Source organism: Phaseolus vulgaris, chromosome 6, assembly GCF_000499845.2.
Source record: "Phaseolus vulgaris cultivar G19833 chromosome 6, P. vulgaris v2.0, whole genome shotgun sequence".
NCBI classification, from domain to species: domain Eukaryota; kingdom Viridiplantae; phylum Streptophyta; class Magnoliopsida; order Fabales; family Fabaceae; genus Phaseolus; species Phaseolus vulgaris.
Window position 1 is genome coordinate 15,932,960 of NC_023754.2, and position 27,515 is coordinate 15,960,474.

Genomic DNA, 27,515 nt, shown 5'->3' on the forward strand with positions numbered 1-27,515 from the left:
TAGATAAAATTTTTTAGCCATGTGAACTTAGATGTCTTTTTAATGGGCATTTGAGGAATGAGCCCACTATCATTTTGTTTTTAAGAAAATATAAAAAAGAAAATAACTTGTTCTTCTTTAAGAAAGCAAACACTAAGGGTGTGTTTGGATTGAAGAGAGGATTTGAGGGAGTGGATTTGGAGTGATTTGAGATAAAAGTGTAAAGAAAGTAGAGTTGTTTGGATTAGGGTATATTATAGTGGATTTGTGAGAAAAGTTTATTGAAGTTTGTGATTGATATGATGGTTGTAAGAAAATTTTTATTTTTTTTAAATGTGTAAAATGTAAGTTTACAAATTTACCTTTTTTTAAAAAAATTATTTAAATAATAAAATACGAGATATTTTTATACTAATTTTAGTTAATTAAAATTTTATAAATACATATAAAAATTATTTTCATAAAATTAAATCAAATCAAAATTAAAATTAATTTCTATTATTGTTAGTATTATTATTTAATAAATTTATTTTAATTATTACTAAGTATTAATTTATATTTATTTTTTATTTTTATTATTTTATTTATTATTATTATTTATAATTTTTTTATATATATTATTTTTATTTTAAATTTTAAAAATTAAGAGTAATTTAGACTTTTGTAATGATGTGATGTATTTTTCTCAAGATTTCCTTGTCTTTCTTTGCTGGAGAAGATAACTTTCATATCTTTCGTGCATTTCAATCCGAATGAACAGTATTCACTCGGATGCAAACAAAGCATAAGATGGGAGGACGAAACTAAACTGGAGGAGGAAATAAAAGTATATATATATATATATATATATATAATAATATAATTGACAAGAGAATAAAAAATAAATAAAAAGTCAAAAGTGGTACCTTCCAAGTCCAAAGTGTGGTAACAGAAGTCTCTGCCATAGAAAAAAGAAAGCAGAAAGAGACAAAAGTACAACCAGTACTAACCCTTGCTCCTTAACAGCCTTAACAGTTGGCAACACTTTGGGCCATGCATTCCTAAGAAACACTTTGCTATGTTTCACAATAGCAAGCACATCTTCCACAGCACCACCACCCCAAAAACAGTTGCAGTCAGAATTATCCTCATTCTCTTCTTCAGTGACTCCAAAATAAAGTTCAAATTCCCTTGGTAAACGTCACTGTTTCCTTTGAACTTGTCACTACCTCCACCCAAACAATTCAAACCCCTTTGACCAGAAACCAAGTTGGCTCCTAAATTGCATGGCTCAACAACACACTTTGGCCTCAAACTTCAAGACTGGTTGACCCAGAGCAAAACATTGAAATGGAATCTCTAAGAAAATTTTCCCACAAAATCAAAATCAAAATTTGATGCAAGACTCACATGAATTTAACAAACAAAATCATAACAAAATGAAAACTTGTTAAAATTCTGAATTGAAATTGGTATCAGAATAGGGTGAATCTATTGAACTAAACTTTTCTAGATTGACAGCTTATTTTTTCACTTTCAAAATTCAAACCTAAAATTTTATTTATTGAGATACGACAAAAATGTATGTCATTTGAGTTTGTGAAATATTCCTGAGTTTGGGAAAGCATGCAGCATTTCAATAGAAAACCAAAAAATTTGAATTTAATATTCCTATTTTTATATTAATTCTTGAGGGAAAATCAATTTGAGATAAACTTCAAATCTGGGATGGTATTATCATTCAGACATTTAGTAGCGTTTCAATACGATGTGAGATAATAACAAATTGTTGAACTTTATAATTTAGGTTAAATTATCATTTACATACCTTTCATTTTTAGCTTATGTTGTTTTTAGGTTTGATTTTCTTATAATTTGAAACGACACAACTCAAACAGTTTTATATTATTTTAATTATTTTGCATATTGGACATCCTCATTAGAAAACACATATAGCATAATTAAAAAAAAAACTATATATTAACTTCTGCGTTTAAATTCTTAATTTTTTTATAACATTTTTAGAATTCATAAAAAATATGGAAATAAAAAGGTATATTAATGCGGGTGTATAACTTAGTTCACGTTTGGTTCAAGTTTTATATGTCTACTATTTTGGTTTCTAATAATAGTAAATAAACAAATTATATTAATTAAAAATTATTTAATTAATTTAATCTCATTTAAAATTCAGTTTTCCACTAAACTATCCTTCGTTAAAAATATAGTATCAAGAATAAAATCGTAATTAAATGAAGAGTATTTTTTTGTGACGGTTTCATTAAATAAGATGAAATTTGCTTTTCTCAGACAAGGTTTGTCGTATTCATTTTAGGACGAATCATGATGTTATATTTACTGTGTTAAAAACATTTTGAATTTCCTAAAAAGTTTTGAAAAGATTTTAAAACCTGATCATTCCTCATTCTTTGTTCTTATCTACATTTATTATAATATTTTTGAAATTATATACGTACATATTATCCTGCTTACACATAACTTAATGGCTTACACATAACATATAATATAAGTATAACTTTATTAGCTTATTCAGAGTTCTGTACATAATATTATTTAATGTTTTTACTAAAAAATATATTCAAATAAACTCACACAAAACTCTGTAAATTTTTTATGTATATTTGGAAAATGTATAGATGACAAGTGGAGATTTAAATGTTGAGCAAACAAAAAACTTGTCTGCATTTTAGGTAACTAGGCAATTGAGTCTTACAATCAGCCACTAAGATTAAACTTTTGCATAACAACTCACAAACTATGCATAAATTATTTGGGAGCAAAAGTAATATTATGCACCATAGAGTGAGTCCCAGTTAGAGTAATAGGAAGTTTAACAACAAAAATTTACTTAAGTCCAGTATACAATACATGAAATGCAATGGAAACCAGACACCAGAAAATTTGTATCATCATGAAGAACATAGCTGGTTGGTTGCTAACTTCAATTTAATTTCCAAAACCAGAGTTTGACCTCTTTGTGTATTCTGCAACTAGTTGAGCTAGAGATGAAGAATTGTTCTCAAGAAGTTTCTTTGGTGAATCATATTCCTCAATCAACCCTGCAGCATCAATATGAAAATAAATCATATTCATATTTATCATGAGATAAAAGGAAAAATAGTGACAAATCAAGAAAGAAATTAAATGATGCTGCCTTTCGGATTTGATTATTGGGAGAAATAATCTCGTTTAGTTCAAAAAGATTTCACCAAAAATGTGATTATTTATTTGGAATAAGAGTAAATAAGCACGAGGAAAGTGATGCTTACCTTGATTTAAAAACAGAACCATGTCACTGTCGATGATAGAAGTTATCCTATGAGCAATGGTAATGACAGTGCATTCTGAAAACTGTTGCTTAACTGTTTGCTGAATAATATTATCTGTGGCTGTATCAACTGATGCAGTAGCCTCATCAAGCACCAAGATCTTGCTTTTCTTCAGTAGAACACGGCCTAGGCAGACCAATTGCCTTTGACCTATACTCCAATTTTCTCCATTCTCAGTAACTGCAAAAACTCATGATGATAAGTAACACTTCCTTTCTACATTTAGACATATAATTGAAACATACTAAATCACTGTTCAAAGTTTAAAGAAGTCTCACCTATGGAGTCCAGCTTCCCTTCTTTTTTCCTTACATCATCTCCTAGTTGGCACATATCTAGAGCCTGGAATGTTTCTTATTAAAAATTAGCACGTATAACCTGCACTAAATAGATAAGTTTCTCATCATAGTTACAAACAAAACCAAATTACCTCCCAGATCTGTTCATCTGTGTACTCTTCCAGTGGATCCAGGTTGGTTCTTACAGTCCCTTCAAACATTGTTGGATCTTGAGGAATAATGCTGAGTTTAGACCGCAAATCATGAATTCCAATCAAAGATATGTTAATGTTATCTATTAATATTTTTCCAGCCATAGGTTCAATAAGTCGGAGAAGTGTTTGCACTAGAGTTGATTTTCCACTTCCTGTTCTTCCCACAATACCAGTTTTTGCTCCAGCAGTAAAAGTGCAAGTAAGACCTCGTAAAACAATAGGCAAGTGAGGAGCATATCGAACCTGCATAACACAGCTCCTCATTACATTTATATACCATAAGAAAACCAGGAAGATTTTATAACCAAGAAAATGTAATTGTAGGCTTCAATTCTTAATGGAACAAATGAATGATCATTGAAATGTACCTGTAAATCCTGGATATGAATCTCGCCAAATGATGGCCAAGAAGAATCAGGTTGGTTGTCTTTAATCACAAGAGGAGCTTCACTTGGGAGGGATGTGTACTGGAGTATTCTTTCAACAGATATAATTTTGTTCTCCGAATTGCAAAGAAACCAGATTATTTTAGTCTGTATAGAGTTTAGATTAAGTCCATATGTCACAGCCAATCCCGCAATGCCTTGGAAAAAACAAAATTGGAATGAAAGATGAATGAAGTTGTTTGCTAAGTGTGATAAAAGAGTAACGTGTGTGCAATGTCCTTTGAATTACTCACCAGGAGTAGTCATTGAATTTGGGAAAGATATCAAGAATACCAAACAGAAGGCAAATATGAGAGTGGATAAAATATCCAATCGGAAACTCAGCCATTCAATTGCAGTAGCACTGTATAGTTTGGGTTGGGAATATCTGTCTATCAACTTCATATTTATGTCATTAAATCTTGGTTCTTGTTCAAAACTTCTTATGGTTGTTGATCCAGAAATTGTTTCAGAAAAATGTTGTATAACTGGAGCTTGACATGTACCAACCAATCGTGCCAATTCTCTAGCAGATGCAGAATAGTACCGCTACATTTATTGAATCACTTTGTTAGCATATGCAGTGATATTGTTTGGAGAATGATATCAGTCAGATTCATATTTTTCTTACCCTCAGAACTTCTGAGAAATGTGACAAAATTAAGTGCATTTCAAATACTTAATCAATAAAGAAAAAATTTCTGACATCTGTTGTTAAGTGTTTTCAATTTCAAATTATAAAGGTAGATATTATCCAAAACTACCTGGTACCATATGCTAGCTGCCATGACAGGAATCAATACTATGAACACCTGCCATGCAGCTTGAGACATCACAACAACATTTCCCAAGAGCTGAACCAGATTTAAGGTAACTGCCCATAATACATTGGCAATGTACATATCTAGTGTGCTTTGGTCCACTGAAGCCTGCAACAAAAAACAAAACTAAGAATTTTGTAAATAATTACATTTAATATGGTCATTTAGAAAAACAATTAAAAGAAATCAAACTTTCGAAAACAATGCACTCAGCCATTTATATCAGCTAAAAAAGTTGTCTCGTCACCATTTGTATCAGTTAAAAAAGTTGTCTCTTCAAATTAAACCAATGAAGAATTATCAACACATACTGACATACTCTATTGAGGATTCGACCACTTGGGGTGGCATCAAAAAATGATACTGGTGCTCGAAAAATACACAACTGCATTTTATCAAAGAGCACAGTGGATGTCTTGTATCCAGCTATCACAGCAAGAAATGATCTGGCGAAGGTGAAAATGGAACTTCCAATTGCCAAAGCCACATAGACAACCATAAGTGTAAAGCTTCCAATATCAGGTTCAGCAGTTATTGAAACAGGAGTTGCAACAGTCATCCAGTAATTGCTTGCAATCTGAAAACTCACAGTGAGTGTCTGAGCAAGTAATATGAAGGGCACAAGAGCTCCTCCATAAGCTGTTGTGAAGTATTTCCAGTACACTTTAAACCCAACTCTACCCTTTTCTCGTTCTTCTTCTTGAACAAGTTGTCCTTTAGGCTCAAGTGTGTCGTTAGGCTTATCATTTTCACCATATATGTTTTCCACATTTTGATCAAGTTCAAAATCACTTAATGAATTTGTTTTCTCCTTGGTGGTACTTGATGTTTTAAATGTTGGACTTCTCTCTAAGGACTTAATTGAAGACAAAGCTGCTCTATGTGCACCTACAAGTTCCATAAAATCTGTGCCTGTCTTGAGAATGTCATTATATTTTCCTGATTGAGTTATCCTTCCTTCTCTCATAACCTAGATAAGTTGAAAGCATGATAAAAATACTGAGACAATAGTAAATTGACCAAATGCAGATGCTTTAATTCTCGAATGTGAAATTTATAAATCACTCACCAGTATTAGATCAGCATCAGGTAAGAACTCTACTTGATGTGTTACGTATATCACAGTTTTTGAATTTAAAAGGCCAAGCAAGCACTCCTGAAACAGTGTAGTGTAAATGGAAAATCAGATGCCATCCAAATGCATAACAAAACTAGAGTAACTATGTTTGACGTATATTGGTGTATCCATGAGCACATTATGCTGTTCGACATTGTATAGAGATTAGATACATAAAACTCCACTGGGAATTTTTATACTCAAAATTGGAGAAATCTAAACTCAGACTATTTGAAACACGCATCTAAGTAAGCATTTGAACTGAGTAAATGTAAAATGTTAAAAAAGATTCAGATTATATCAAGAATTTGGAAGTCTAAAATTACCTTCCCAAGAAAAAAACAAGACTGCACTGAAAATAGTAGTTTAGAAAAATATAGTACCTTAAAGAGATGGGATCCTGTATGAGCATCAACGGCACTGAAGGGATCATCAAAAAGATATATATCAGCATCTTGGTATAGAGCACGGGCTATTTGCACTCTTTGCTTCTGTCCACCACTCAAATTGATTCCCTTCTCCCCAATAATGGTCTGATCACCAAATGGTAGAACCTCAAGGTCCTTTGTCAAGGAACATGCTTCTAGCACCTTCTCATACTTCTCACTGTCCATCTCTTTACCAAATAATATGTTGTCTTCTATCTTGCCACTCTGTATCCATGGCGATTGAGAAACATAAGCCTTTCTTCCACATATTTTCAATGTCCCAGATATCTTTGGTACTTCCCCTATAATACAAGAAAGTAAACTAGACTTGCCTGATCCAACAGTACCACATACAGCTACTCTCATACCATGAAAAACATTGAGATTAATGTTTCTCAATGTTGGATTAGGGGAAGATAAATCCCATGAGAAGTTTCCATCCACTAATTCAATTGCCTTATCGGAACTACCCCATGGAAGCTTCTGTACAATATCAGTCTGCAACTCATCTAGTCGAAGAAATGATGCAATCCTATCCAGAGAAATTTTAGTTTGTGCAATCATAGAAATTGTGTCAGGAAGACTGTAGATGGGCATTTGAAGAATTCGGAATGTTGCAAGTGCAGATAAGACCTTTCCTGATTCAAGTGGAATGCCTATAAGAACACAAGTACCAAAAGTAACCACTGCAATAAACGTTGGGGCATTATGGAAGAGAAATCTAATAGTTGCTGTTCCAGCTAGAAATTTCTTTAGCCATATCTCCTCAGTTCTCCTAAGCTGAATAATCTTTGACAAGAACTTCATCTCCCATGCTTGCAGTTTTAGAATCCTCATATTCTTAAGAATCTCAGATGTAGCCTTCATTCTTTTATCTTTGAACTCCATTATCTTGCTTTGGAACTTTTCTTGCAATGATGCCACAGGATGGTTTAGCAACATCACAATTACAGTGGCAGCAAGAGCAGCTATTGAAGCAACACCTACACTTCTATAGAGAATTAACAGGGCTAAAGCAAGTTGCAAAACACACATCCATGGATCATGCATGTACCAACAAAATTCACCAATTCTTTCTGCATCGACAGTCATTAAGTTGATGATTTCCCCAGTACTACAAACCTCCTTTGCTTGACACGAAAGAGTCAAACCTTTAGCATAGATCATTGCCACCAACATCGATTGCATCCTAACCCCAACCTGCTGGAACCTAAACATCAAGTGCCTCTGTGAAAGACACTCCACAAGCTTTGCAGCAACAAATGTCGCTGCCAAAACATAGCCTTCATTTTTAAACATGTATTCTCCATTGAGGTATTGAACAAGGATGTCAATAAGAAAGGGTCCAACAAAGGAAGCACATGCATACAGGAATGCAAACAAACCTGACAAAAAGATCCCTTGCCAAGTTGACACGAATAACACCTTCACCAGCCCAAGAGTGGTCACATTTCGAACACCACACTCTGACTCTAGTTTGTTTCTAAATGTTGGAAAAATCCCATAAGCACTGTCATCAGTTGCAAGAAGTGGGAGGTCCTCATGGTTTAAAGTCTTCTCATTTCCTAGACCTATTAACGGACTGATCCAAGAGAAAGTAAGCATACTGAAAAATCCTGCATTTGAATATCGGGTTGAATTTTCATTTCCTCTAGTCTTACTGGAATCAGAATTGTTGATTGCTCTAGAGTCACCATCCAAAAGAGGCTCTTCAAGAGGGGAAAGCTTGGCCATATTTCTAACAGAACATCCAATGTAACATAGAAATAAACCCGTAATAGTGGAACCTACGTCAGAAACAAGGAAGTAACAACAAGAAGAAGTAAACAAAGGCAGCTCCAAGTTATCAACAAACACGGGGAGTCCTGATCATATTTTCAGGGAAAAATCAGAAACTGTGGCAAGCTCCTTCGAACCATCATGTTTATAAAAGTAAAAGTAGCATATAGTAAGCATAACCAAGGTTGAACACACAAATAACTAAGCTACAAACAAGACTATGTTTTTTATAATACAAGAAACCAAAACTTTGTATTCCAATTCTTTCACTTTCTTTGATATCCATGGCACGAGAAACAAAGGAGAAAATGACTTGGATGGTGCATCACGGAAGAAGAGTGGCGAGAGACAGTGGAGCATGATGTGATATATGAAAAAAGAAAGAAGCTTCACTTAGTGGGTAAAATTTTCTCGGTGAAGAACAACGTTTGACTGGTTGATGTTGAACCAAAGCAGAGTGTTCTTTACAAATCATCTTTAAAATCAATGAAATTATACAAATAGATTTCAAAGATTTAATTATATATCACTTTAGCTGCGGGTTTGTATTTGAAAATAAAATTTCAACACTTGAAAAAGACTATTCATATAATTTTGTAAATGTAAACTAAGAAAATTGGTGAAATTCAATTTTTCTAAAAATGGTCAAACTCGCGTGCCAATATACACTTTTGGAATATTATGAAAAACAATACAAAGATCGTGCATGAGCGAAACTATTCCTAGGCATTTAATGATCAAGGTCATTTAATTTGTTTTTGAAAAAATGGAATCACTTCATATTTGAAGTTAAAACCCAATTTTTAACTAAGAAAATAGTAATGACAAATGTAGAAGCACTAATAAGGATATAGAAAATGGAGTTCACTTAAATTAGCAAATAGTGCATACAATTTGAATGATTATATTTAATCCTAATAAAAGATAGTTTAACTATAAATAATGATAGAGAAACAAATACTATGATTTGTGAAGATTCTTGTTCACTTATTACAGTTTGTCCTTTTCTCTTCTTTCTTCCTAGATCTTTCTTCAAGAATTAAAAAAGTTTCTCTTTCTAACGTAAAGTATATGATGACAGAAAGGTACCTTTTTTCGTTACTTAAATCTATTCATGCTCTTTAATTATTTACAAGGACACTCGTTTCAACAAATTTGTTAAGAAAATTCTTTTGGTGACACTTAGCGGTCCAAATTGGTTGGAGGAATTACGTTCTTTCAAATTTCATGCTTTTGCTCTATTTTTTTCTCAACGAAAATTTGTCCTATGTGCCGCTTTTCCTATTCTTTAGTTTTTTTTTTCAAAATGTCAAATTTGATGGCAAAGGAATAGAGGAAGTGAAGGAAGAAAAATTTCAGGATTGAAGGAGAATCCAATTTGTAAATAAAAAAATTACAAGTTTTCAATAAAAAAATTTGCAAAAATATAAAGGAAGACTAATAAAAAAACAAAGGTTTGTGGAATACAAAATATCTATATCACAACCGACGGTTATTACAAGGCCATTGTAACAAAAAAACAGTGTCAAACTCCTAATACTTTTGGCCTTTTTAACAACAGTTCTAGTCTGAACCGTTGTTACAAATCATTTTTGCGAAAATCAACGACAGTTCATGAACTGTCATTATATAACTGTTGTTATATAGATTTGTTAAATTTAGATAATCATATTTTCTCTCTTTTAATACCTGAAAAGGATATATTAAATCATTTGGCATATTAAAAAATAAAATATCTAACTATTTTTTTCAGAAAATATATATAAATAGTTTTTATCAACCAAACAAATTGTAGACATTCTTATAATCACAGTTTTCGATCAAGAATCGTGATTCTCAAATTATGAAAAAAAAGAAAGAAATATGTGTATAAAAACAATGTAAAGGTAGATCAGTAATGTTCACTTTGTATGGATTAGATGAAACCTGGATAAATGAATTGAAATTTATAAAATAAAACAAACTTTCTTTAATTGTTTGGATGGTAAAAAATGTAGCGAAATATGTAAACTTAAATAGAATGATTAAATTTAACTTACCAAAATAAATATTATATTAATTTAAGAATTTTTTATTTTTATAAAAAAATGATTTTTGTACATATTTAAAAACAAAGAGGACTGAGATAACTTCTCTTAGAGTTCAAAACAGAACAAAAGTTCGTCTTTTCTAAAGGAGATAATCTGGTTGGATCAGCTAATTTTGCCAAATCCTTCACATTTACTTGTCATCCAAAATCCATGAAAATTATCTTTCCTAACTTAATACTTTCCTTTTCTCTCACTCCAAAATCAACCTATCCAAACATTGTGACTTTGTTTGTCTCATCCTAGTTTTAAATTTCCTCTAGAGTGCATGGAGTGATCATTGATGCTTTCCATCATCTGTAGAATCAATGCATTGTTCTCCTCAATAAGTCTCTCAGTATTTGAAACTTTGGTCTTAAGCACATCTCTCTCTTTTCTTACTTCTTCCATCTCCCTCCTCAGTTCATCAAACTCTTGTTTTGTAACCAACTCCATTGATGAAGATGAACCATGATGGCAAGGCCCTCCTCTAACTTCTGTAGATTCTACTCCAAGCCCATATACTTTTCCTTTCTTCGATCTAGCCACATCGGACCACACATGCAACTCATTGGGTGGAGGCTTTCCTTGTGCCAGTGCACTTTCGGTCAATTGGTTCAGTGTGCGAGTAAATGCCTCCTGTCATCATATCATCAATACAAGCGTGATGTTTCAGAACAGTCCAAAATAGAATAGAACCACATAAAATGTTACATGATTGTAAAGATGAGGGTTCACTACATTTAGATTTTTCGATCTACTGTCCACCCATGTCTTGTCCTTGTGTTGATGCAAGCGACGAAACAACTCCAATGGAGTTGGGGCGACTCCATTCTCTTTAATCTAACACAGAACCAAGAATACAAGTTCAGAAGTTAATTGTTTAAGTCATCTCCACAGTTGCTTAAATTGACCAAACATTGCTTATACGCAATTAATTTATAAGTCCATGCATTGTGGATGCAAAAATGTTTTTTTTTACACTCTAAGTATTGAGATAAACAATAGAATAAATTATATTAAGTAACAACTTTACCATATTAACTCTATGCTGAGATGCAGAAATAGAGCCACCAGTGTGAGATGTTCCATAACTAGATGCCCGATTAGTTTTTGCTTGAGCACTCTTCTTTTTAAAATCTTCAGATTTCCAATGCTCGCACAATTTCTCCCAGACTCTATCTTCCATCCAATAAGGTTTAAGCATTGTGGTTCGAGCCTTAACTAGCTTATTGGTCATCAATATTGAACCTCGCATTTGAAAATTCCTTTTTGCCCACCTGTGATCTGCTGGACTAATTGAAAACTTTGTCTATATATACAAGTAAACAAGTTAGCTACCGGTAGACTAAACATACATATGCAAATTTTTTTGTAGTCATCAACATAGGAAATCTCACCAAAAACTCTTCAAACATCGAGTCTCTTGTTTTAGCTGATATCTTCTTCCAAGATGGCCAAGGATCAGTATAATACCTTGAGATAAGGTCCCCAATCCCACTAGCAGCAAGGCGTGAAGGTAAAAATCTGTAGAGATTACATGTCAACAAACAGAAGTTTTTAAAAAGTGAATAAGTAACAAAATACAAGAGCATACCCTTGCCCATCAAGGTATAGGATTGGCTTGTCATCATTGCTCTGTATCTCTGATTCAACCTCTGACTTAAGAATGCAACCAGCATCTGAATTTATTGGTTGTGGACATGGTGTGTGTACCCCTTGTATTCGAGATGGAGATGCCATATCAAATGTCCAAGCAGGTGGATCAGAAGGATCGGATACTGTTGTATGCGGTGAAGCATCTTCTGGAATTTGAGGGGTCTTTCGTGGTCTACCACGTTTTTTTGTTGGATGACTCGAAGCTTTTTCTTTATTCTGATATTTCTCTGTCATCTATAGTTATCACAAAATTAACAATTTAGACTTTGTTGAGAACATTATAAAACAGAAACACACCGAAGGGTGTAAAATAGCTAAACAAGACAACACAAAAAACATGATATGTGGCTGTTATCATGTGTTAGGATCAAAGGTATGAGTTGAAAATGAATGAAGCCAAGCCAAAATACAGAATAAAAACACATCCTAGACTCCACATTCAGTGCACACACTAAAATCAGATAATTGAGTTGCAGGAGTAATTCATAAAGATAAGTTTTAATAATATGCAAAGAGAATCCAGCAGAAATTATAGAGAGACGCATGCTACCCATCAACTTCACAAGGCAAAATATATCAAGAAAAGTATTCATAGTCTAAAAATTCAACAATAAGCAGTACATGACACGACCAATATTAAAGAGCACAAACTTTACCGTGATGGACTCCCTAAAGCATAACGAAAGAACTGTAAAGACCCCAGAATCAAAAGTAGCCAAAACACAAAGCAATTACCATATTCATGCAATTAATATAAAAGTTCAAAAAAATCTTCTATATAGCAAGATAAAAAAGCAAAATCCCCTTTAAAAGTCCCTCATTGACCCAAATCTTTGGAACTTCAAACCAATTGATATATCGCCTTAAATCCAAAGGTTTAATCTATTAATCCAATTAACACTTATATTATTTTTGTTATATTCAAATTGAACTATCTATCCCCAAAAAAAATTCGAGAGCTTCTGCCAATTAAGAGTTCATTGGGTTTTCAAATCAACCATTACTATACCAAACATATCAACAGAGACAAGCATTCAAGGCATTACACAAAACTGATTTCAAACCAGCCACTAAGAAAACAAACAGAGGATGAACAGAAAGAAGAGTGATTAAAAATATAAAAAAAAAATTTAGTCCCTCTACGTTCACAAGTAGTCAAAGTCACATTTTCATAAAGATGAATCAGTCCCCCAAATTTCAAAAAACACGTGAATTTAGTATCTCCTTTCTAAATCCAGAGTTATTTAAAATTAAAAGTGACTAAACCTAGTGTTTTCTTTTCTAATTTTGAAGATCAAATTAATCAATACGAAAGTGCAGAGACTTGACCACGTGCATGTTTGGAAGCATGTTCCAATAACCTTGTAAAAAGGCACTTTCGGACGTTAAATATAATTTTGGATAATGTTCTTTTTGTGTGTATCTTTAGCCTAGAAGCACTTCTAAAAAAAAAGACTCGATAATCCAAACGTTTATACCTCCGTATAGGGAATAAAAAAACAATTCTTTTTCCTTCAAAAAGACGTGCAAACACGAGGATGATAATAACAGTGAATGGTGAAGACCCAAATGGATAAAATCAATGAAACGAAGAATAAACAAAAGACATATTACATTACCAGTCGCTTAGTTAACTTTCTGCTAGCATTACTCTTTCTCCTGGCCATACCAAGTGCCAACTTCTTCCACGTTACCGTTTCTGCTTCTGAAAATTCACACGTTCATAAAGGTGAAAAGGAAAAGCATATACGCAAACACAATATAAAGAATGAAAGAGAAAGAAGCGATGAGAGTATAAGACAGATTTTTACAGTTTCTACACATTGGAATGTGAAAATGGGAGAAGGGTGATGAAAAGTACGTAGAGTGAATTTGAAACGCCAATTTGTTTTTATAGGGAATGATTTGGGAATTTGGTCACAAGAAAATTGGTGGCTACACTTCTTCCAAACAAGCCTTCACTGGGTAGCTCTGCGGCACCCTTAAATGCTACTCTCCTTTCTTGGGTATTAAGAAAGAATTGGTTCTTTTACATATATGTATAATGACTCTTTTTTCTCTGAATTTTGATATGAATAGAGGCTAAATAATTTAGTGATTATTTTTAAGAAATTTTTTAAAAAAAGTTTAACCTAATTTATATAATTCCATTTTTACTTGTGTTTAAAAAAGTTTTTTTTTTCAAAATAACTGATTATTTTTAAGAGGAAAAATCTTCCTTGAAAATCTTTCTTAACAATTGTTGTAAATATATTGGGGAATTTTTTTTCTCTTGAATTGGTGGAATGGTTTTTTGTATTTGCTTTAATGAAGCACTTGTAATTTCACACTCTTCTATACAATTTTTTAATATGACAATTTTCCCCTTTTACTCTTTATTTTTCATATTTAACAATATATGACTTTTGGGTTCCATATTTTCTTTTTAAATAAGTCAAAGTAGATAGATAGTATGCAAAGAAACAATAAGGATTTATAATGTTAAGATATTGTCTATGTGATGGAAAATATTTAAGGGGATTTGCTAGTACTTAGAGAAATACACAAGAAAAATTAAATAATAACCAAATTTAGAAGAAATTTATTAATTAATAATCAAATTTAGAAATTCATTAAATAATAATTAAATTTAAAATAAATTTATTAAATAATAACTAAATTTAGACCAAAAATAATTAATTATTGTATTAACTAAATTAGATACTATTTTAGAGACTAGAAAATTATTACTATCTAAAGTGATTTTTATAATTGATAAAAAAAATATAAAATAATTTTTAAATTAGCTATTAAAATCTTAACTACTAATATTTTAGATTCTAAATTGGTTTCAATTATTCTTTTGGAGACTAATTTAGAATCTAAAATATTAGTTGATAAAACATTGGTACCTAATAGTTAGACACTGATTTACAAAACCACTTTATAAAATTTTATTAGTAAGAGAAACTACTTTAGATATCAATAATTTTTTTAGTCTCTAAAATAGTGTCTAATTTAATCAAATAGTAACTAATTATTTTGGCCTCTAGAATTAGTTGCAATTTGATATTTTTTTTAGTGAAAAATAATAGAGAGAAATAATAATAAAGATAAAGTATAATTTAAAAAACAATTAAATAGATTGAAGAAGTGGAAAGTTGGTTCACCTCTTCTTCTTCTTCTTATGGCTAAATCAAATACTCCAACAAATTAGGAGTTTAGCTACTTTGTGAAAAAATTTATAAACTTAACTTATATTATAAAATCACTGTTGTTATTATTTGTCTATAATAATTATCTCTACTCAAAAATTAAATAAATATTTACTTATAATTATTATAATTATGAAGAAGAGAATCAAGGTTATAAATAGACATAAAATCTATAACCATAGAGAGATAATAATAATAATAATAATAGTAATAATAATAATATATTATCATTACTATTAATATTTACTATTAATAATAATATTATTAATATTAATATTAATAATAATAATAATAATAATAGTATTAATATGAATAATAATATATACTCAATAACAATATTAATATGAATAACAGTATTAATGTTAAAAATAATAATATTAATACTAATAATTATAATAATAATAGTAAAATTATTAATAATAATCATAATAATATTAATAATATTTTTTCCCACAGATTTTAATGACAAATTACCATATTATAAAATTCATAACTCTGTTGATAAAATTATGAGGGTAATTGTATTTTATTGACGAATACAAATTTGGGAATAATAATGCAGTGTTTCTAGGAATAATCTATATGTAAAATTAGAAATTTATTGTAATGTTTACAGACAAAAAAAAACTGTAATGTTCACAGACAAAAACAAAACTATATTAAATTTTTTTATGAAGAGAAAACCGAACTTTCATCACGGTTTAATTGATTTTATAAGTTATCTATAATAGTTCCAAATTTTAATAAAAAAAAATTAAAAGTTTATGATGATCTTCAAAAGCTAAAACAAAAAGTTAGAAAATTTTGAGAAAAGGTTATCCTATTTTTGAAGTGGTAATGAAATTATTTAAGAAAAAACTGAATTACACCTCCCTAGATCCTGGAGATAAGGGTGTGAGTGGAGAATCCAAAAATTGTAAAACTATCACTTTTCTACCTAAAATACTACCAACTTACTAACATAAGATGAGTGGTTGCCAAAGGATTGAAGAATAAAGATGTGATTTTGCATTCTCAATGTACTATTCACACTCATGATATTATAACCAATATGAATGTGGAAGTTGTTCATAACTTCACTATGATTGATAAAGGACTATAATACTAGGTGATAAGGTATAAGGATATCTTTATGCTAAGAGTTGTTGTATGAAATTATTGAACAAATAGATTAATACATAATAAAATGTATATTTTAATTAATATTTTTTTAATTATTGATCTTAAAATGTTTAAATATTAAATTGATTCATAAATAAATTCTGAAGTAAAATTCATAATACAAATTTGTCTTTCCAATTCTACCATTCAATAGTATTTTTTATTCTTAATTCTAATAAACATAGAGTTCACACCACAAACACTTAGCACTAGTGTAAAATGAAGAAAATAATGTTCTTTATTTAGTGTGGTTTTGCGCTTACACATATTTGTAAAAAATTCAGTGACATTTTTAAGATTATGTTGATTTACAAGTGCGGCTATTTGAAAAGCCGCATTTGTAAATCAAAGCGTTTGGATTTACAAGTGCGGTTTTAGCGATAACCGCACTTGTAAATCAATGTTTGATTTACAAATGCAGTTTTACTTAATAGCAGCATTCGTAAATGTGATTTACAAATTCGGTTTTGGTAATAGCCGCATTTGTAAATCACATATACGAATGCGGCTATGGTAATAGCCGCATTTGTAAATGTTATACCCCTAACCTTGTCACCTGATTCAGAAACATATGTATATGTTTCTGAATCAGGTGACAAGGTTAGGGGTATAACATTTACAAATGCGGCTACTAGAAATAGCCGCACTTATAAATAGTATTTACAAATGCGGCTATATAGCATTTGTATCTCTTTGATTTACGAATGCATGTTGGTCAAATGCGGCTCTATAGTCGCATTTGTAAATGTAAAACAACCGCTCTTGTTTAGCATTTCTATGCTAGTGGAACCACACCCGACTAATAAAAGTCAATATCTTAAAAAATACTTCTCCAACATTTTATTTAAAAGCAAAATAACCATTTTTTTCCAAAAAAACTAACAAAAAAGAAAAATGTATATTAATAGTGTAAAACAACTTTATATTGTTATTCAATTAAAGAATATCATCTATGATATAAGTGTACTGATTTTTACCATAATTATTTTAAAAATCGTGACGATTACTAATAGTTTAACCGCTTTTTAGCATTTATACTATTTAGCAATCAATATTTATGAAGAAAACAACATATTTAAGTTTCATTTTATGAAATATAATCTTTTAAAAATCATGTTAAAAAAATGTGGTTGAGATCATAAGTGTCCGTAGTTATTGTGATGTCTAATATGATTTTTTTAAAACTATGTTTTATATATATATATATATATATATATATATATAATATCTTAAAATTTGATCATATGTTAATTGTTTACCTTTTCTTTCACCATAAATAATGTTTTAAAATCATTTTGGTTAACATATTCCAAACCTAGTTCTAAGTAGAATATGGAATGAGACCTATGTAACACAAACACGGATACAAACACTGACATGACACGGACATACGTATAATATCTAAAATGTAGGACACGGGAACACAGATCTATATATTATATAATTATGAATTATATGAATTGATAATAAATATTTATGTGTACAAGTATGTTTCAGATTTTTTTTGGAGCAAAAAATTGTTTTTCATGTCTGGTTCAAAAGAATTTGTTCCTTAATTTTATAATCATAATAAAATTTTATACAATAAATTTGAGTTTTTAGAAAATTATTGTATTTTTTTTAAATCGTGTTAGAATTTTAAGAAATTCAATAAATATTTGTTTAAATTGAACATTTTATTGATAAGTGTTTTGAGTGTGTACGAGTGTCAGCATCGTGTGTCTTACACGAATATGTCATTTAATAGAAGTGTAGAAGTATCTGAGTCTCATGTATGGAGAAATCAAGATAAATTTATATCTAATTCAATATTATAAAATCAATTTGAAAGGTGAAAAATCTTACCACATAGAATCTTCATAAATTTTTACATTATAAAATTAGTTTTAGGGTACACTTCCTTAATTATAAACTACACCGTTACAAATGAAAAAACACAGTGATTATCCTTGTAATTTCCCCAACTTGATGCCATTCAAACAAAAATAGAAAAAGGAAAAACTGTTATTATAGTTGGTCCAAACTGGAATTGGACCTTGTGGTATACTTTGCCACAAGTTGAGCAAAAGAAGAAAACTTGTCCTCTAGCAACCTTGCTGGGGAATCATACTCCTCAATAAGTCCTGCAACAATGTCCAATCAAATAATCAACACATGAACACTAAAGTGATTTAAGTTCTAAGAAGAATGTAACATTAAAGCCTTTTCTCACCTTCATTAAGTAGTAGAATCATATCACTGTTAATGACAGAAGTTATCCTATGGGCAATTGTAATGACTGTGCAATCAGAAAAATATTGCCTAAGAGTTTGCTGAATCAAATTATCTGTAGCTGTGTCAACAGATGCAGTAGCTTCATCTAGCACCAAGACCCTACTCTTCTTAAGCAGCACTCTACCAAGACACACCAATTGCCTCTGGCCCATACTCCAATTCTCTCCATCTTCACAAACTGCAGCATCCATTTTAACAATAGATTCATTCAAGGAATAGATGAAATACACATTAGAAGAGCTTTTGTGGTGGACTAAAGATATAGTCAGATTATATAAATGGTCACAAAATTCACCCAATTTTGTAAAGTTAATAGTGTGGAAAACTTTTACACTATGAATGTCATGTTTATGTTTAACAAATTTAGAAGACAAACCTGCAGAGTCTAGTTTTCCTTCTTTCCTTCTGACTTCATCTCCAAGTTGACACTTATCAAGGGCCTACATAAGAGAATTCCAATGAGTAAAGGAACTGCCAAGAACAAAACCAAGTGAAGTGTTTTGGATAGAATCTAGTCTCTTCTTGTGTGACAACGGAAACCAACCCACCTCCCAAATTTGTTCATCTGTGTACTCTTCAAGTGGGTCCAGATTACTTCTCACAGTACCTTCAAACATGGTTGGATCCTGAGGGATAATGCTCAGTCTAGACCTCAAATCATAAATTCCAATGGATGAGATGTTGATGCCATCAATCATAACTCTCCCAACAGTGGGCTCAACAATTCGGAATAGTGTTTGTATGAGAGTTGATTTGCCACTTCCTGTTCTCCCAACAATTCCAGTTTTAAGTCCTCCATGAAATGTGCATGTAAAGCCATGCAACACAAATGGCATATGTGGAGCGTAACGTACCTTCATCAAGTGTATGTCATCATTATAAACGTAGCAAAAAAATAAAGCACTAACATACAAGCGAAATTCTTTTTTGTTCAGAAGCTAACTTCAAAATATAAGAGGATAAAAACAACTTGGCTCAAGTTTGGTAAATCAACAACAAAAGGAAAACACAATAAAATGCAAACATATTAAGAAGTCCAATTACCTGCAAGTTGTGAATATCAATCTTGCCACATGATGGCCAAGAATCATGTGGCCGGTTTTCTTCTACAAGAGGAGGCTCACTAGGAATGGAAGTATACTGAAGAATTCTTTCCACTGATATAATTTTGTTCTCCAAGCTGCAAAGTTCCCATATCATCCATGATTGTATAATGTTCAGATTAAGGCCATAGGTTACAGCTAAACCAGCAATACCTTCAAAAGCAAGAAAAAGAATGTGCCACGATTATGGTCTAGTGCTCCGTTATGAATACACACTTTGGATTGGTAAACAAGATCGTTGGATTTGAGTTTATACCTGAGTCTATGAATCCATGTGGAATAGATATCAAGAATATCAAGCAAAAGGCAAATGTGATAGAAGACAACATATCTAATCGGAAGCACAACCATTCCATAGCAGCAGCATTGTTGAACTTGGGGCGAGAATATCCATCTATCAGTTTCATATTTGTTTGCTGAAATCCTGGCACCTGATCAAAGCTCCTGATGGTTGATGAACCTGATATTGTTTCAGCAAAGTGCTGAATGACAGGAGCGTTGCATACCCCAACTAAACGTGATAGTTCCCGGGCTGATGGTAAATAATATTGCTGATGAATTGTAGGTTTTTAAGATGTCAACACACAACATGATAAATAAATTTTGCAAATGATCCAGTCACACCTTAATATCCTGTCATCAAAGACAACATGGTGCAAAACAAAATACCTGATACCAGATGTTGATTGCTATAACAGGAATAAAGACAATGAAAACCTGCCATGCAACTTGAGACATTACTCCTACAATTCCAAGAACATGGACCACAGAGGAAGCAAATGATCCAGTTTGAAAAGGAATGTCTATATCCACTGCACTTTGATCGGTAGAAGCCTGAAAGGAGCATATAATTTATTCATTTCGTCCTATTAACATTGAAAAGTGAAGACAACCAACAAAATTGATGTGACTAATAGTTAATTAATCAATGGTTCTCGAAAATATATTAAAGATTCATATAGTCTTCTCAAAATCATAACAAATGAAATGGATAGTGTGACATCCATAGTTAGTTCGACATACCCTATTAAGGATTCTCCCACTTGGAGTGGCATCGAAAAATGACATGGGAGCACGGAAAATGCTGAAATGCATGTTGTTGAAGAGTGAAGTAGCTGTCTCATAACCAGTTGTGGCAACAAGTGTTGCTCTAGCAAGGACACAGATAGAACTTCCTATGGCCAAAGCTACATATACAAGTATAAGGGCACTTCCTCCAACAGGTGGCTCAACATCAGTTGAGACAGGAGTTGCCCAAGCCATCCAATAGTTGCTTCCAATTTGAAGAAGTTGAAACAAAATTTCAGCCAACAGTATGAGTGGTATAAGTGCTCCTCCATATGTTGTTGTTACATATTTCCAATAAACTGAAAACCCAACTTTACCTTTCTCTCTTTCTTCTTCTTGGATAAGCTGGCCTTTTGGATCACATTTGTTATCTTTTCCACCATTTTGCTCATTTTTCTTTACTTCCCTTTCTTCAATACCGTGAGAAACAACGAAACTTACATCCTCTTGTGATGTACTTGTTGTATAAGACGCTTTCCCTCCATCTATTGAATCAAGTGCAGACAAAGCTTCTTTATGAGCACCAACAAGTTCCATAAAATCAGTGCCTGAGTTGAGCAGATCATTATATTTTCCACTTTGAATAATCTTCCCATCTTTCATGACCTAACAAATAAATCATATTCTGATGAGAAATGTGTAAAGAAGAAAAGCAAACTAAATAAATTAATGACAACATAATTCTGAGAATTGCTTACCAAAATAAGGTCAGCAGCAGGTAAGAACTCTACTTGATGAGTAACATAAACCACTGTCTTTGAACTTAAATGGTCGAGTAAGCATTCCTGTCATATACATAAAATGAAAAGGCTCATTTACCTAAATACTGATACAATGGCCATGCTACATTCAGAACATTTGACAAATTCTTGAGAAAGTTTCTACTTTATAATACATACAAAGAAATACAATAGAATAATAACACACTACATTACAAATTACAGTAGAAAATGAGTTACCTGAAAGAGATGAGATCCTGTGTGAGCATCCACAGCACTAAACACATCATCAAATAGATATATATCAGCATCATGGTATAGAGCACGAGCAATTTGTATTCTTTGTTTCTGTCCACCACTCAAATTTATCCCCCTCTCTCCTATTATAGTCTGATCTCCAAATGACAGAATATCTAGATCCTTCTTTAGGCAACAAGCTTCAAGAACCTTCTCGTACCTTTGCCTTTCCATGTCCTTGCCAAACAATATATTATCCTCTATCGTGCTACTTTGTATCCATGATGACTGAGCTACATAGGCCTTTGTTCCACATACCTTCAAAATCCCTGATTTCTTGGGTACTTCTCCTAATATACAAGAAAGCAAAGTTGACTTGCCTGATCCAACACTACCACAAACAGCAACCCTCATGCCATGAAAAACTCTGAGATTTATGTTTTGCAATGTTATACTAGGGGAAAACGAATCCCAAGAGAAATTCCCATCAACTACTTCAATAGCTACATTAGAACTACCTTGTGGAAGCTTCTCCACAACATCAAATACAATCTCATCCAGACGAAGGAAAGATGCAATCCTGTCAAGAGAAACCTTGGTCTGTGCCATCATTGAAATTGTCTCTGGAAGATTATAAATGGGTTCTTGGAGAATCTGGAATGTGGCTAGTGTAGACAGTATCTTCCCTGACTCAAGGGGGATCCCTCCAAGTATAGAAGTACCAAAAGTAACCACTGACACAAACGCTGGGGCACACCAAAATACAAATATGATCATGGCTAACGAGTACATAACTTTTTTTAACCAGCCTTGCTCGATCTTTCTGAGTTCGGTTATGTTAGACAAAAACTTCATTTCCCATCCTTGTAGTTTGAGAATCCGCATGTTCCTCAAAATCTCAGATGTTGTTTTCATTCTTGCATCTTTTGACTCCATCAACTTGTTATGAAACTTCTCTTGGATTGAACCCAGGGGAATGTTTGCCCACATTACAATGAGAATTGCAACAAGGCCAGAAATTGAAGCAAGCCCAAGATTTCTATACAAAATCAACAAGGCTACTATAACCTGTAGAACTACTAACCACAGATCATGTAGATGCCAACTGAACTCACCAACTTTTTCTGCATCAACTGTCATGAAGTTGATTATTTCCCCAGTAGTGTGACCCTGCTTGGATTGAAATGAAAGATTCAAAATTTTATTATATATGATAGTCACAAGCAATGCTCGCATTCGTATTCCTACCTGCTGCAACCTAAAAAACCAGTGCCTCTTTGTGAGGCCCTCCAAAAGCTTTGCCACTAAAAATGCAGTCACCAATATAAGGCCCTCGTGCTCAAATTTTCGTTGTCCGTTAAGGAATTGAACAAAACCATCAATAAGATAGGGACCAACAAAAGAAGCCAAAGTGTTTAGCAATGCAAGTATGGCTGTGAAAATAATTTCTTTCCAGCTTGAGAATACTAATGACTTCACTAACATAAGTGTGGTCACTGTGTTAACAGCTCCACATTGTGCCTCAAGCCTATCCCTAAAAGTTGGAAAAGCTCCAGTTAAACTGTCTCTTTTGTCAAGTTGGGGGACATCCTCAAGGTCTAAAGACTTCTTCCTGCCAACAGTAATTAGAGGACCAATCCAAGAGAAGGTAAGAAGGCCAAATATTCCAGCATTAGAGTAAGGTGTAACAGTGTCACCCCCCTTGGTCTCTTTTGACCCAAACACATCACCTCTTGAGTCAGCATCCAAAAGAGATTCTTGAAAAGTACTATCTCCTACTCCACTCTCATTTTTTACAAGCAAGTCCAAGTAAAAGAAGAATAAACACGCACACACAGAGAAAGCATCAGAAACTAAGCTCTGAATGGACAAAGCAGAATGCTTTTTTTCATAGAGAGCAAAGTCCACTATAAAGCAATAGCCGGAAACAGAGAGGAAAAGGACGCACCAAGCTCTGAAGAAGAATGGTAATCTTCTTTCCCTTGAAATGAAGAGTTCCATGTGCAAGCAAACACCACCAACACCCCAAGCAACTGTTTTGAGCAGAAAATCCAAAAGGGTCGCAAGCTTTTCTTCTGACCAACCATTTTTATACCAACAAAAGTAATCAAACAAAAAGAGTAGAAGATTGAAAGCCGAAACAAGTAGGGAACAAAGTGGAGCCTTAGCAAACAAGGCATTAGTAATGTTCTTTGTAGAACGTTCTCTGGTTCCAACTGCGACTTTCCTCCACAGCAGCGACACTAAAAGCACCACCAATAACAGTAGATGAAGGAAACCAGAAAAGCCATGCAAGAAAACCGGCTTAACTAAATATCTCAGAAAACTACTGCCAAGGTGTCTAAGAGTAAGAGAATGGAGTGATGAGACAAACAACATCATGAATGTACAACAGCTGATCTAGAAACAATAACAAGGAATTTCAGTTTGTTGGGGAACCTTGCAAGGATTCTGAGAAATGGATTGGTAATGAAGGCATTCTGGTTATGGACGACAATGAAGTTATGGTCAATGAATGAAAACAAGATATGAAGGAAAGAGCAAGAAAACAAGAGAAAATGGAGGCTATATTTTCCAGGAAACACGGGTGAAAATTATGAAAGTGATAGTGAGAAGAAAGGCTTGATCCGCAGTGAGCCACGATGAATGACACATTGCACATGATCTGAATAAAAGTTCTGAAGTGTAAATTAAATGCAGTTACCATATTAAATAAGTAAGGAAAATATCATATACAACTCTTAATGCAATTCTTTAAGGTGTGATGAATATATTTAAAAATATTTAAATAATAATATTGAAAGTTGTAAGATTATAAAAAATTTAGATTATTATTTCCCATTAAATGATTTATAAATCATTGCAGTTCACCAGTGCACATAAATTTTAATGTTTATATTAAATGGCACTGCAAAATCTGAAGCACGTGAAACAATATTTAATTTAAAAACAACTTAATTTATAAATTATTAAAATAATTCTAGATCAAACAGAATGTCACTTTTCTCGTACACATTCATTAATTCAATGTTTATAATTTATTCAGAAATGTAATTGCCATGTTCTCACTTCTTTTATACACATTTATTATGCTTGTTTGTAAGGGAAGGAAAAGAGATGAAAGTGAGAGGAAAATTTTGTTGTTTAAATGTATAGAAATTAATTACATTTGAGTGGAAAGATATTACAAGATATAATTGATGTAAATAAAATAAAACTAATTGCATTATGTATTTATTTACCTAAATATTCTTAACATAAAATTGTTAAAGAATTGAATTTAAATAAAGATAAATGTTGATATATGAATGTAGATATGTATTACTTTATATTTAAATAGAAAATTGTAAATAAAAAATAATATTTTTTCATACAACTCAAATTATGATGTTAATGATATAATTTTATTTTTAATTGATTTTTGAAATTTTCATATGCGAAGTATTTGTATAATTTGAATTAAAATTACGAATAATATGTACTAATAGAAGTTGGTATTGATTGTTATTGCTTGAAAATTGTAATTGAAGAAAAAAATTCACTATAGACATTTTTGCACGTAGTATATTATTGTTCCAATATTTGTAACCCTTTTTATTTTTTATTTTAATTTTTGTATACAAATTTTCTTGTTTAACGATTTCTTTATTTTATTTATTTTAGAAATTGAGTTACTATTTAACTTATTTAGTTATGATTTGAATTATTAGACTTGTTTGGTTAATTCATTTTTCATACAAAATTAGTTATTAATTAAGATTTTTTAGCATTTTTTTTTCAAAAAAAATCAGTCACCTTTTGAATTGATAAATCACATACTAACATTTACAATTAGTGTGCTTTTGTTCTTTTGTGACTTTTCTATTTCATTTTTTATTTATTCTCTATGACATTAATTACTGCTTTAGGATATTATTTATTTTATTTATATGAATTCAGTTATTGTTTTAATTAGTTTAATGATATAGTAATGACACTACAAGACAATCATGAAATAGAAAATAATTTTTAGAGACCAAAATAATTAGTTGCAATAGTAACTAAATTAGAGACATTTTAAAAACTAAAAAAAAATATTGGTTTTTAATATTGTTAAATAGATGTATCTAATTAGCAACCAAGATTTTAGAAACCAAATTTAGAAACTAAATAATTGGTAATTAAAACATTGGTTGCTAATTAGATACCAATTTAAAAACTATTTAATAATAATAGAATTTAGAAACCAATTTAGAATTAATTCAACATCTGAAAATGTAGTGTTTTGTTTTTTTTATCAGCAAATGTACAGTGTCTTAATTGTTGCTTGAATGTTTATCGTACATACTTACAATTCTTATAAACTTTGTTTTTTTTTTTCTTCTTGTTGTTTTCCTATAATAATAACAGTAAATAATCAACAACTAAATATAAAAATTAATAAATAGAATTATATAACTTTTTATTTATTTCTATATATTTTTTACTTAATTTAAACAGTTTTATTTTTTATTCTAACTTTTTTACAGTCCTTCACTTCTCATCATATTGTTGAAAACATTAATAAAATGGATAGAGTTAGGTACAGTTATTGCTGAAGATAATAATAATCCCTGATATATGGATGTGAAATATTTGTGAACTTTCACGTATGTAGTGAAATACAAGATGTAAAATTATGAACACATTTATGCATTTGTATGGCAGGTAGTTAATACATGATGGGACAGATGATAAAAGAGGACGAGAGTACAAGAAACTCAGTTTTTGTTTGACTTATAAAGAAAAGAAATAGTGACAAAGAAAATAAAAAAGAATATTATTATTTGAATGAGAGAAAACAAAAATTAAATAAAAAATGAAAAAATTGTATGGTATCATAACCATTTTCAGTCTATCGTAGCGAGTGTTTGTTGGGCCTATTGTGTCACTTGCTATTTGAGGACCACCCATAATATGTTAATATGTTGTTTCACGTACGAGCTGTCACTCTCGGCGTGAGGAGATGTGTTGGAGATCCCACATCGACTAGAGATAAAAATATTTCATTGTATATAAGTTGGTGCAAATCTCACCCCATGAATTAGTTTTATGGGATTGAGTTAGACTTAAAGTTCACTTTATAATATAATCAAGTGCTAGTTGTATCAAGTGATGATGTATCAATCACACCAAAAAATTGCCTTTGATCCATACTCCAATGTTCCCCATTCTCAGTATTAATTTGTAACACATGCTTCTGTAATCCATACAACAATGTTCAATGTTTTGAGAAGTTACACCTATGGCACACATAGAGTCTCATATATTTGTAAAATAATTTAGTATGTATAATTAGAACTAAAAACACAATATCTTTATCGTATCAAATTAATTGATAATTGTTGCGTTTTTTCTTACAAATTTATCTAAAGAGATCTATTTTTAAAAAAGAATTATAAAAATGAGTAAATAAAATTTCATGTTTTTAAATACGATTTTTATTTATTATTTTTTATTATCAATGAAGTCATATGCATAATACATACCTTTTGCTTTTAAATTTTTTATTTTATCTTTTAGACTCTGTTTGGATTAGGGAGGGGATGTATGAGGATTTGAGATAGTGGATATGTGAGGATGTGTGAGGAAAGTGTGAAGAAAGTGAGGGTGTTTGGATTGGGGTAGGTTAGGAGTTTGTAAGT

The 27,515-nt window shown here is 31.5% G+C and overlaps 3 protein-coding genes across 6 annotated transcripts; all 3 read right to left on the reverse strand.

The window, feature by feature from the left end:
• Positions 1 to 2,681: 2,681 nt before the first annotated feature.
• On the reverse strand, positions 2,682 to 8,928 carry LOC137831319 (ABC transporter C family member 3-like). Of its 3 annotated transcripts, none has more exons than XR_011084403.1 (10): positions 6,548 to 8,867; positions 6,117 to 6,203; positions 5,367 to 6,017; positions 4,991 to 5,155; positions 4,481 to 4,775; positions 4,170 to 4,334; positions 3,739 to 4,044; positions 3,587 to 3,650; positions 3,249 to 3,488; positions 2,682 to 3,038 (listed from the first exon to the last, which is right to left on the reverse strand). XR_011084403.1 is itself a non-coding variant. In XM_068638956.1 (10 exons), the coding sequence occupies exons 1-10, from the start codon at positions 8,324 to 8,326 to the stop codon at positions 2,926 to 2,928; spliced, it is 3,915 nt and encodes a 1,304-aa protein (XP_068495057.1). In that variant the 5' UTR covers positions 8,327 to 8,928; the 3' UTR covers positions 2,682 to 2,925. The 3 variants fall into 3 exon arrangements, 2 of the variants coding, with proteins under 2 accessions (XP_068495057.1, XP_068495058.1); XM_068638956.1 differs by having other exon boundaries at positions 4,170 to 4,384; positions 6,548 to 8,928; XM_068638957.1 differs by lacking the exon at positions 5,367 to 6,017 and having other exon boundaries at positions 4,170 to 4,384; positions 6,548 to 8,781.
• A 1,586-nt stretch (positions 8,929 to 10,514) lies between these two features.
• On the reverse strand, positions 10,515 to 14,056 carry LOC137833069 (uncharacterized). Its single transcript, XM_068641451.1, has 7 exons — positions 13,908 to 14,056; positions 13,716 to 13,801; positions 12,035 to 12,330; positions 11,838 to 11,964; positions 11,474 to 11,749; positions 11,179 to 11,280; positions 10,515 to 11,076 (listed from the first exon to the last, which is right to left on the reverse strand). The coding sequence occupies exons 2-7, from the start codon at positions 13,761 to 13,763 to the stop codon at positions 10,696 to 10,698; spliced, it is 1,230 nt and encodes a 409-aa protein (XP_068497552.1). The 5' UTR covers positions 13,764 to 13,801; positions 13,908 to 14,056; the 3' UTR covers positions 10,515 to 10,695.
• A 4,184-nt stretch (positions 14,057 to 18,240) lies between these two features.
• LOC137831320 (ABC transporter C family member 3-like) lies at positions 18,241 to 24,496 on the reverse strand. Of its 2 annotated transcripts, XM_068638960.1 has the most exons (11): positions 23,101 to 24,486; positions 21,856 to 23,022; positions 21,595 to 21,681; positions 20,852 to 21,502; positions 20,498 to 20,662; positions 20,085 to 20,379; positions 19,770 to 19,981; positions 19,274 to 19,579; positions 19,102 to 19,165; positions 18,664 to 18,903; positions 18,241 to 18,574 (listed from the first exon to the last, which is right to left on the reverse strand). In XM_068638960.1, the coding sequence occupies exons 1-11, from the start codon at positions 24,232 to 24,234 to the stop codon at positions 18,459 to 18,461; spliced, it is 4,437 nt and encodes a 1,478-aa protein (XP_068495061.1). In that variant the 5' UTR covers positions 24,235 to 24,486; the 3' UTR covers positions 18,241 to 18,458. The 2 variants fall into 2 exon arrangements, with proteins under 2 accessions (XP_068495061.1, XP_068495060.1); XM_068638959.1 differs by having other exon boundaries at positions 21,856 to 24,496.
• Between the last annotated feature and the right edge of the window lie 3,019 nt (positions 24,497 to 27,515).